The 11,811-nt window shown below is 38.4% G+C and overlaps 1 protein-coding gene and 1 pseudogene across 2 annotated transcripts; one reads left to right on the forward strand and one right to left on the reverse strand.

Annotated features, from left to right (window-relative positions):
- Positions 1-3,082: 3,082 nt before the first annotated feature.
- LOC149229741 (uncharacterized) lies at positions 3,083-3,919 on the reverse strand. The gene has a single exon (XM_089381118.1). It carries the CDS (start codon positions 3,917-3,919, stop codon positions 3,083-3,085), a length of 837 nt encoding a protein of 278 aa, XP_089237244.1.
- Positions 3,920-4,626: 707 nt separating this feature from the next.
- LOC149229742 (pathogenesis-related thaumatin-like protein 3.3) lies at positions 4,627-7,020 on the forward strand (annotated as a pseudogene). Its single transcript, XR_016247314.1, has 2 exons — positions 4,627-4,793; positions 6,213-7,020. The product of XR_016247314.1 is annotated as a pathogenesis-related thaumatin-like protein 3.3 (transcript).
- The last annotated feature ends 4,791 nt before the right edge of the window (positions 7,021-11,811 follow it).

Below are 11,811 nucleotides of genomic sequence, written 5' to 3' on the forward strand. Positions count from 1 at the left end.
CGAAGCTACTTGTTCCCAGCAAGTTGGCCTCAACAAAGCCATTGGTCATTATGTGAAGCTCTTGATAAGAGATCCTTCGATGCTCTAACTTTTGGAAAATATCTCTTGTGACATCATTGTTTTGTATATGCATATTCCTTCTCCGTAGGAATCTTAAAAAGAGGCAACATAGTATAAAAATAATGGCTCCACTCACTAGCAATAGTATTCTTTTCATGATTGCATGATGACCTCTTTGTGTTGGATAGACAGACTGGAATACATCTAGTCCACAAAGATTGGGATTTCCATTGAAGGACATGGTAATTGATTGATTTGCAAAAAATCATTCTTTTGGAATTTCCCCAATGAGCTTATTAAAAGATAAATACAAATATTGAAGCATTTTTAATTTGATGAGAGTAGTTGGTATTGTACTCGACAAGGAGTTGGAAGAGAGATCTAGGCTTAGAAGACTCTGCAAATTTTCAAGTGAATCTGGAATAGATCCTTTGAAGATGTCTTGAGAGATGTCTTGAGATAAATTCAACCAAAATAGTTCAACGCAACTTCCAAGTGTACTTGGAATGATTCTACCCAAATAATTGGTAGATATATCTATAGCTTGAACCATCGCAAGTTTACCAATCTCCGTAAGCAAAGAACCTTCTAATAAATAAATTATTGTGAATGACACCAACTTTGTTTTTTTGCTACTATATAAAAATAATAATAAATTAGACTGCTTACTAGTAAGAGAAAATGTTTAATACCTGATAATTCATTGTCACCTAGGTGAAGTATTTGTAAATCTGTTTATGGAAATTTCCAACACAATTAGACTTGAGATATTTGATAATGATGTAGAAATAGCCCCTAACAATACAAAGTTTAAACAAATAAATTAGCAAACCCAATTAAGAAAAAGTCATAAAATTATTATAAATTAACACTAATCATACTATTTTCTACACTATAAAGTAAAAAATAGTGAAGAAGTATTCTTTGTAAGATTGAAAGAAAAGTATTTAGCACATGATAATTCATTTCGAAGAGGGAAAACATTTGCAAGCTCCTAAGCAGTCCCAGTTCTTGTGAATGCTCCATGGGAATTTGTTTACGATAATGTCCCATTTAATTAAAATAGGGTATTAATGTCCAAAGCCACCCCCATCTACGCTAGAGCATAGAACAACGTGAGAAGGGGAGGCTGCCTTTTCCGCTTCTGCACGCTGGGCTGATTCCATTCATTTCTGGTTCAAAATGAAAAGAATCCACCGAATCTTTTGGCTGCTTGTAGGAAAATCCCACCAATCTACTGGTAGACTGCTATTTTAATCTGCGTTGGCTTGGGTTTAGGCTTCTACTTGCCCTGAAACATTGGCGGGGCAGTTTACAAGTTCAAATTTCGAATTTGGGCGGGGCGGGTTTACAAGTTCAAAGTTCAAATTTCGAATTTGAATTTGAATATAAATAAATGGTATTAATGCATACAATACTGATTCCACCTGATACATCATTTCGTATACAGTATTTATCATCAATCGAGCTCGCGTCTTGTGTTTCGTATGAAGACATTTCATGGCCATCAATATCAGAAGAATGGATGGGCCTATGTTACGCATGCCTCCGCGTTTCAATGACCATCAATACAAACAGCCAGATGGATGATCATATCATGAACAGCTCCATAACTATTAACCAGAAAGTGTTCGTCTGAAACTGATGGACTGGTAAATAGAGGAGGGCAGAGTCTTCCCATGTACCGATGTCCTTAGAGGGTGTATTAATGGGTCTATAGGGGTGGAAATAGGCCTTGCCGAGATTTTGACATAGTAGTATCTTTTTGTTTGTGAAAAAATAAAAAAAAATTTGAAAATAATTTACTATTGTCAATTAAATTGTTTTTTTATGCTTTTCATTATGAAAGTGCCATCCTAAATAAAATGAAGACCTGACCTTCGAATTTGATCACTGCTCCGTACTGCTGGAGAAAATGTTGTGCATCGTGCGATGTATGATGACTAATTCAATATAGGATCGAAAATTTAGTGCATGTTATGATTACAAAATTCATATACGACCATTCCGGGTTTAATACCTGGCGTGACACGGTAGAAACATCCAGTCATCAGCATGGCGGCGTTAGTGGGCTAGTGTTTTGTTTTCCTTAAGATTTAAGAATTAAGATTAAGAGAAGATGTGTGATGACCAATATAAAAAAAAAAGGAGGAAGACTTTAGTCGGAAAAATTAGGATATTCGGAAAAATGGACCCGTCTTTGTTGAATGCCAGACGGGATACGGCAATAAAAGTCATGAGTGTGGCAGCCGCCAGTAGCGACCGTCATGGAAATTGACGGAGAAATTTTTTTGTTATGGATTGATTGGTTAAATTACAGATTTGTGAGAGTTCATATTTTTTTATTTAGATTAATTTAATTATTGATTCATAAATGTGGATAGACCATAAATATAAAAAACTTTTTAAATATATTTTATATTATTTAGATTAACACAATCATATTATTAAATATATTTATATAAAGATAATTTATTTTTTTTCAGAAAGAAAAAGCTTCATGATTTATATTAAGAGCATATAAAAGTCCAGATACAAGCGAAGGCATAAGGCCTTTGATGCAAAATATACAGAGACCTGTTACTGTCATGGAATCAGCACCGCATGAATCTCTGAGATAGAACAAAAATATTGAGCGCATGGCACTACAGAATCTTCAGAAGGAAGGAACCATCAAGATCAAGATATTAAGAGTCTGGATTTAAACAAAAATGCCACGAAGGATAAAGACATAAAATGCCAAGACGGAAATTAATCCACAGAAGGCATATATCCCGAGATTTTTATCAAAATGAAGTCAAGAGGCAGACAGGAATTCTGGAAAATATGATCGTTCCTCCACTTCCAAAGGAACCAGCAGGTGATGATAAAAAGAGAACGCCAAGAGGGGCGTTGCGCACTCCACCAGAGGAAGGCATCCTGAACAGAAGAAAAAGCTCTGTGAGAAAATCCATAGTTTAAAGACAGCACGTACCAGATTGAGGAGGAAGCGCCACATTGGAAGAACATATGTAGATTGGATTCAGCATTGATGCGGCACATCTGACATTGGCTCGGCCCCTGCCAGCCTTTTCTTTGCAAGACCTCCCAAGAGAGATTTCTGTTTGAGAAAAGAAGCCAGGAGAAAAGATGATAGGCAGGAGGCTTTCCAAAAAATGGGAGGAAAGAAGGGCGAGGGAGGCGGGCGATCAATAGAGAGGGCTGCATATAAGTCTTTAACAGAAGTTAGAAGGGCAGGCTTCTCTAGGGACCAGATGAGTTCATCAGCAGAGCCCGATTGCAATCTTCCTTTGCTAGAGAAACTGTTGACAGCCGAAACCCATAAGGGACGAAGAGAAGGGGGGATGGATAGATCATCTGCGTTCTTCCAAACTGGGGCTTGAGAAATCCAAGACTGAATTAGCTTATTCCATGTAAAGAGACCTTTTGAAAGGAAGAAGAGGACCAAATCTGGAGAGATCAACGATTCCAAATTATGCAGCGTTGGGTCGAGGCCGATGAAGACACAAGAACCGGAAGAGAGAGTCCATTTTAGATTCCCTAAGAAGAAGGTTTGAAGCTTTCTGAAACTTTTCCAAATGATGGAGCCGGACCTGATTCCCAACGACTTCCTTCTGAACCAGAAGACCATATTCCGCCCCTTGAGATATTTTTGATTTATGATGCTACTCCACTGGCTTTTACCATAGATACCTCTAATGAGCGATTTGCAGAGAAGAGCTTTCCCAAAAGAGGTCATATTCAGAAGGCCCCAGCCGCCCTTCTTCTTCGGCTTTGATATTAAATCCATCTTTGCTAAGTGAATCTTGGACTGGATAGAACGACCGCCCCATAAGAAGTTTGCTGCCAGAGAAGTCATCTTTTTTGAAATAGATGAAGGAAGAAGGAAAAGGTGCGCCCAATAAACCGCCATTTGAGAGAGAACAGCTTGAACCAAAATTAGCCTGCCAGCTAAGGAAAGGAAGCGCATCTCCCATCTAGAGATTTTGTTGTAAAAACGATCAATCAACCACTGCCAATCCCTGATGCGATATCCATTCGCTTTTAGATGGAAGCCCAGATATGAGAGCCCGTCTCCCATCAGAGCGATTTTTGTGCCAAACAGCTCAGCAACCCATTGAGCTAGGACAGGGCTTGATCCATTATGATTATTATTTTATTATAAATATTTTAACATATTTTCTCAGGATTAAATGAGATATTATTATGAATATTTCAAAATATTAAATTATATATTTTATTTTCAGGATGAACCTCCACCCTAAATTAAATTAAATTTCTGGAAAGACATAATTATCAAAATTATTCAAATTTGATGGGCTGTTGCATTTTCAGAATTATTCAAATTTGACGGGCTGTTACATTTTTAAAATCCAATTCTCCTTTATTCTTTCTCACCACATGGACCTTCAATCTGATTGTCTGCCATACACGTTTCAGATTCCACACCACGGCTCGCTATTCTTTCCACAGTGAAAGGATAAGGATAAACGACTTTTAACACATGGTTTGTGCTCCTCGACAGCACGGAAAGCCTATATATACACAACCTCTGAACATCCTTTCCTCACCTCAAGCTTTCCATCTCTGCATTCAAATTATTTCATTGAATTGGATCCAGCCGTCTCTGAGTTGTTGTCAGGCCGTTACAATGGTGGGGAGAAATAGTTTAGCAGGTTCCATTTGGATCGCAGTGACACTAACATTATTCGCCATCAATGTTTATCTGCAAGGTAAGCTGATCGATGCTGCTCTCTCTAAACACTCAAACTCTAGAAGAAGATTAATTATTTGTGCGGACTTTGGGCGGCAGAACGTATTGTTAATTATTTCAGGTGGTTAGGTAGTTTATTATTTAATCAGGTCATAATTTTGTCTTGAAAATAATGGAAATTCTCGTAAGATTTTGTCTTGAAAATAATGGAAATTCCAGTAAATAATGGAAATTCTCGTAAAATTTTGATTAAAATTTAGTAGAAATTTTGAAAAAACTACATTATATCTTAAAAAAATATATTAAATCTAATTCTACAATCAACAAATGATTTAAACACTTATAATTAGATCTTTGGCAAAAACAAATGGCTAAATTATGACGAAAGATCGCTTTCCCCCAAAATTGTAATCTCAGTAGATGACAACCTAACTAATTGGTTAACGCATGTGTATGTTTGCTGTGTAAAGGATTGATTATATTGATACATGTGTAATTGTTATTTTGATTCTAAATTTCTAAAATATTTTATATTTGCTGTGTATAGGATTGATTATATTAGTAATGTGTAATTTTCATTTAGATAGCAAAGATTTTAAGAAGGAATTTAAGCAATTGACTGACTTCTTTGTTTTCATGGTCTACTATATTCCAAAATATACCATAAAATTAAGTTTAATGGTATATATTGTAGTATAAAATTAAGTTTAATGGTATATATCGTAGTTACCAAGTTCTGTTTTATTGGTCTAAAAAAGTTGTGAATTCGCTTATTCGGTTAGGTACACTTAATTGGATATTAAAAAAAGAAAAACAAATATTTTTTATGTTGAAAAAAAAGTTACAAAACAGCAAACTGCATGTAAAAAGAAATTGCAGTTGCAAATGGTACAGTAAGCTTGCATTTGTGAATGGTATCTTAAGTAAATATGCATGTTAAATTTTATATAGAAGATACAAAATTGTATATTAAAAATTTACTAATGTTGCCAATGTTATGGCAAGTAAATTTGCCGGTTAAAGCTCATATAGAAAATAGTAAATTGTATGTTAAAAATTTGCCATTGTTAATGGTATGGTAGGTTAAGTACATTAGAATGTTCAATTCTACATTAAAATATGGTAGACAAAGTAATTTTGTAGTTGAGAAAAATGATAAATTTCATAATTGAATTTTGAATATAATAATTGTTTATTTTTATATTTTTTTTAAATTGAAAAAAATTATGTTTTAGTATTTATAAGATATATTCTCTCAATTTTTATAGTATTAATTTGGTTTTTTTTTTTTTTTTTTTTTTTTTTTTTTTATATATCTAACCAAATTTTATCCAAATTCAAATTTATAACTATACTATATATCTCCATCAAATTCCCCAATATACCATCGAGTTAAATTCAACTGTATATGCCATAAATATTGTTTGGTCAAGTGCAGGTGCTGAAGGGGCGACGTTCGTGGTGACGAACCAATGCCCATACACAGTTTGGGCCGCTGCAAGTCCTGGCGGCGGTCAAGCATTGGGGCAGGGCCAAAGTTGGACTTTCGACGTTGCCGCAGGAACAACGCAAGCGAGAATCTGGGGTCGTACCGGCTGCTCCTTCGACGCTAACGGGCAAGGCAAGTGCAACACCGGTGACTGCGGGGGTTGCTCAAGTGTCAAGGCTATGGAAGTCCTCCTCAAACTCTTTTTGAATATGCGCTCAATCAGTACCAGAATCAAGACTTCTATGACATGTCTTTGATTGAAGGTTTCAATATCCCTCTCAGTGCAACTCCGTCTAACTGTCAGAAAATAGGTTGCACGAACGACATAATTGCTGCCTGCCCTGCAGAATTGAAAGTAACAGATGGATGCAACGGTCCTTGTGCGCAGTTGAATACCCCTCAATACTGCTGCACGGGAGCCTACGCAGACAACAACTGTGTTCCCAATAACTATTCCGAATTCTTCAAGGGGCAGTGCCCACAGGCGTACAGCTATCCCAAGGACGATGCCACTAGCACCTTCACCTGCCCTTCTGGTGCTAATTATAACGTCGTCTTCTGCGGTTAACAACACCCTATCGTAGTAAATGTATAACTATCTAAATAAAGGCAACTCCTCTCTGTATGCCAAAGTATGATATTTTCAGCACCTCACTTGCCCTCGTGGTGCTAATTACAACAGCATTTCATTTTCTGCGGTTAACATTATGATATTCCATAAATATAACTAAATAAAGTCAATTGGCTGCTAGTTTAATTAGCTATTATCTTGTTATGAAGTTTATGTAAATTGCAATATTCAAGTTTAAATCTCTTTTTAAGTATTTATCCAACCAAAAAAATATAAAGCATATCTTAAAAAATAAAAAAGATATAAGTGAAAAGAGTATAAATGTATGTAGTTAAAATCTTAAATATTATGTGAATATGAGTTGATTATGATGATGATGATGGTGATGATAGTGGTTAACGTCCACTGAGACCAAATTGGTCTATTGGACCTATAATTTTCTTAGTTTTTAATTGTCTAGCTCCTCGTCTTCCTTGGCGAGATTGATGTTGTAGCTTTCTTTTTTTTCTCTACGGTCTTCCAAATTCCTTTATCTTGCATCTTAGTTTTTAATTGTCTAGCTCCTCGTCTTTCTTGGCGAGATTGATGTTGTAGCTTTCTTTTTTTTCTCTACGGTCTTCCAAATTCTTTTATCTTGCATCTCCTTCATCTCTTCTGGTTCTTGGGACATTGGTGTCTTAGCTTCGCAATCTATTGTGTTCGTCCTCTTGAAGATAGACGGAGAAGAAGTTTAGTATAAGAGATCTACTTTGTTGTTAATGAAGATTTATTTTGTGTGGTATTCGAATCCTCATACCTGTTGATGCTTGACGGGTTGTCAAGTTCACTTTTTTGTTGCTGAGTGGGGCTTTCTCCCTACTTGTCTTGAGAGTTGTTTCTTTCTTGCCCGATTTTTTGTGATTCAGAGTTTTCTCTAGAGTATTATTATTTGATAACAGTGTAGTGTTCTTTTTGTGCTCCTTCCCACCAAGTAGATCTGTGGTGGTTTTTTTTAGCAGAATTTTTCTGGAAGGCTTTTGGGCAATTTTTGGCTAGATAGCCCGTCTCAAAGCAGGATCGACATCTGAAGAGGACACTTTCATAATCGAGTTTCTGGTTCCACACATATTCTTTACTTGTTAGGTTTATCTCAGCTGGGAATCCAGCGCTGAAGTCCATTTCCACACAGATGCGTGCATAGGTGGTTCTGGCATATTCCTCTGTTTCTGGGCACCTGCAGTAAAATTTTCCAATTGCATTTCCAATGGCTTTTAGCGAGGAGAAATTCCAGAGATGCAAGGGTAGGCTTGGCAATCTCACCCAAACTGGTGTTGAGGTTATGACTACTATTGAAGGATCGAATGATGGGTTCCATGGCTTCATGAATAGGCCTGAGTTTTCCCAAAACCAAGGGCCGGAATCTAAAATACATTGTCTATAAAAAAACCCTTAGCACAGGGGTATATATTAATTTCATCATAAATGATAGGCTTCTATACCTCCGAGATCCAATTGTGGAGAGCTGTCAGCCGCGACCAAAAACCATTGAACCAGCGGATTAGGGCACTTTCGGAAAATTTTAAAGCCTCAACGAGTGAGGCTTGGACCACCTGGACAGTGGGAGTTGGGGCTTCACTGACAATATGGGCAGGAGCTTGCCTTTTAGAAGCAGACGGAACTGAGCCAGTAGCTATTTTCATGAAGCTGGGAGCCATATTTGCCAGTACAAAGCTGAGACACAGCCACAGAGAAATAAGGCAGAGGATTAGATCTAGATCTAGCCGCAGAATATAAGATCTAAATGTGAGAATAATGCAGAAATGGTTAGTTATGAGTGGTTGAACTGAATTAGTTGTAGGTGGTTAAACAGAATTAGTTATGAGTGGTTAGGAATTAGTTTGTGTTTTAACCTATATAAGTGTGATGTAATTGAGCAAAGTAATTAATGAAGTTTGTGAGTTTTCTGTTTTAATATGGTATCAGAGCCAGACGGGCTGAGGAGGAGAGACACATCAGAAGAAGGCTGGATCATTTGTTTTGGAGTGCTGCATGGGCTGGAAACCTGTGTGAAGCTATTGCTGCCTCTGCGTGTATTACCCTGTCATCTGCGTGTAAAATCAAGCAGATGAGTGAAGGAAGAGTTGCTGCCATCCGCCAAGTGCAAGCTGTGTTGTTGCGTGCTGCCAGAGAGCCGCTGCCCAGGAAACCCGCTGTGTGAAGGCCTGTCTGTCCTCTGTGAAAAGAAGCGCTGTGTGAGCAGCCTGTCATCTGCGTGAAGAGGAGTGAATCGTGAGCTGTCCAGAACCCAGGAGCAAGGTGGCCCGTAACCAGACCTTGTCCAAAACCGTCGTGTGCAGATTCTTACCATCCGAGGACTGTTGCAACCGTCGTTGTTGCTTCGGCTGCTAGTTGGGCTTCTTGTGAGACATTTTGTTGCTGTAGTAACAGAGGGCCGATGAGGAGTTTCTTGCGGCCTGGACAATTGAACATTGGTGTGTTGCCTGCTAAGAAGCTAGTCGTGAGAAGGAGTGCATGTAAAGACCTGGAGTCTTTCTGCAGATTGAAGAACGTTGATGTTGTAAGAGCGTTAGCGCTGCGTGGAGATGATTTACTCGAGGTTTTTAAACTGAAGAAAGATTGTGTGGAGGTTTGTGTTTTTCTTTAAATCTTTGAATGTCGACTGTTTGATTTGCGGTGAACTGTTGTGTCTGCGGTGTTGTCTTGGTGCTGCGTGGACTGAAGAACCGTTGCAGCGTCCGTCGAGAAGTGAGACAGTAAGGTCAAGGAGCAAGCGTGGACCGAGAACCGTTGCTGTCGAACTTGCTGGTGTGCTGTCGAACGGCCTGTCCAGAACCGCCCTGTCCAGAATAGAACCGTCGAGACCAGAACTCGGGTATTAGAACTGTCAAGAAGCAAGACGGAGACGGTGCTGTCAAGAAGCTGTTGTGAACCGTTTGCAGTTGCTGGTGTGAGAACCGGTGCGTCCAGAAGAAGACGGAGACTCCCTGCGCGTGTTTCTTTGTGTGTTTTGCAAGCTTCCACCGTTTCTACTACCGTGGTCATATTCTTTTTCAGTCAGCCCGGTTTTCTTTGTTTTGTTGCAAAAATCGTGTAAGTGGGTCTTGTTCAAGAGAGTGCTGTTAGTGAGAACTGTTTGTGACAGCTGGTCTGATTGGAGGAGCCCGGAGGGCCAAGGAGAGCAGAGAGCGGCAGTAGAAAAGGCGTTTTGTTTGAAGTGTGATAAAGCTAACTGATATGTCTATTATTTTAGATTTGTCATTTTTTGACAATGATCTTTTTAATGATCATTTTCTCATGAACCCATTTGGGATTAGCAGTGTTGTTGAGTCCATTGACAAAGAGTTTCATGTTGTTGAAGATCATGTCCCTGAAGAAATCACTCATGTTGTTGAGGGTCACGCTGTTGAAGAAATCACTGAGATTAAAACTTGCCCGGTTGTTAGAAGTTTTATTGGATCTACTTTCAAGATGACTGCTACTTTGGCGGATACTACCATGGATGTTCTTCGAAGGCCGCTCATGTTCAAAGATGACTGCATTTTGGTGACTCCTTCGTTGGTTCCTCATGGAAAGTGGGGAGAACATGAATTAAATTACCTCGTTTGAGATCTTGCATTGCCTCTCAATCCAAAAGAGGTTGTTGACGTTAAGTATGTAAGCAAGGAGCAAAGGAATTTCATAAGGAAACCCAAAAAGGTGAAGATGAAACTGCCCCGGCAATGGAAAAGGAACAAGCATGGACCTTTTAATAAGAAGACAAAAATGAAATGTTTTGTTGTAAGCCTAGCTGAGACTTAGACCAGCAGGCAAGTTAAAGTTTAAGTCGTCATGATTAAGAATATAGTTTCTTGTATATCGTGCTATAGTATATATTTGTTATATAGTTGGAATTAAGGGGGAGTGGTAGAAAGGTATTAATTCCAACTACCCTCTGTTAATGCAGTAGCTAGATCAATCTAGAGAATACAACAGATGTTCAAAGTACAAGTTTTAGAAGTCAGTTAGGTATGGTAGAAAATCCATTTCTCCATTAAGGGAGGATGTGAGAATAATGCAGAAATGGTTAGTTATGAGTGGTTGAACTGAATTAGTTGTAGGTGGTTAAACAGAATTAGTTATGAGTGGTTAGGAATTAGTTTGTGTTTTAACCTATATAAGTGTGATGTAATTGAGCAAAGTAATTAATGAAGTTTGTGAGTTTTCTGTTTTAATACTAAAACCCACCCGCAAAGAAATAAGGCAGAAGATTATATCTAGATCTAGATCTAGCCACAGAAGATTAGATCTAGAACCCAGCACCCAGCAACAGAGTCTCAGTAAGCCTTTTAATTTACAAGAAACCCTATGGAGAGTGCCGCAGATCACAATCTATAAAAAGATGCCTGGAGCTACAGATCCATTCAAAACCCCAGAGCCACAGTCGTAGAAAGCCCCGGAGCCGCACAAAGACGTATGGAGGGTAAATAATCTCTACTCAGCTTTTACAGAGGTGTAAATAAATGTTTACATATATCTTCTCCGGAGCCGCAGAGTATCGAGCTATTTACCGAGCTATGGAGAGTAAATAATCTCTACTCGGCTTTTACGGAGGTGTAAATAAATGTTTACATATATCTTTTCCGCAGCCGCAGAGACCTGAAGCCGTAGCCGCAGAAAGAAAAATGTAAAAAAAAGTTAATGGAAATTGAAATTGACCGCAGCTGTGGGGACCTGGAGCCGCAGAGACCTGGAGCCGTAGCCGCAGAAAGAAAAATGTAAAAAAATGTTAATGGAAATTGAAATTGACCGCAGCCTGGGGACCTGGAGCCGCCGAGACCTGGAAACCTAGAAACATATAAAAATTTATTGAATGGATATTTGTTTATCCTATTGTAAACCTAAGCTAATATCCCGCAGCCGCAGAGACCTGGAACTGCAGCCGCAGAGACCGCAGTGCCGATACGCACTGATATCTTAGAATATATTTATCAAAATAGG

This window comes from Pinus tabuliformis, chromosome J (genome assembly GCF_031772625.1).
Source record: "Pinus tabuliformis cultivar Carrire ecotype Pingquan chromosome J, CPIR1, whole genome shotgun sequence".
Classification (NCBI taxonomy): domain Eukaryota; kingdom Viridiplantae; phylum Streptophyta; class Pinopsida; order Pinales; family Pinaceae; genus Pinus; species Pinus tabuliformis.

Bases quoted from the DNA above. Each gene is read 5' to 3' on its own strand.
- LOC149229741 (XM_089381118.1), bottom strand. From the start codon at position 3,919: ATGACTTCTCTGGCAGCAAACTTCTTATGGGGCGGTCGTTCTATCCAG.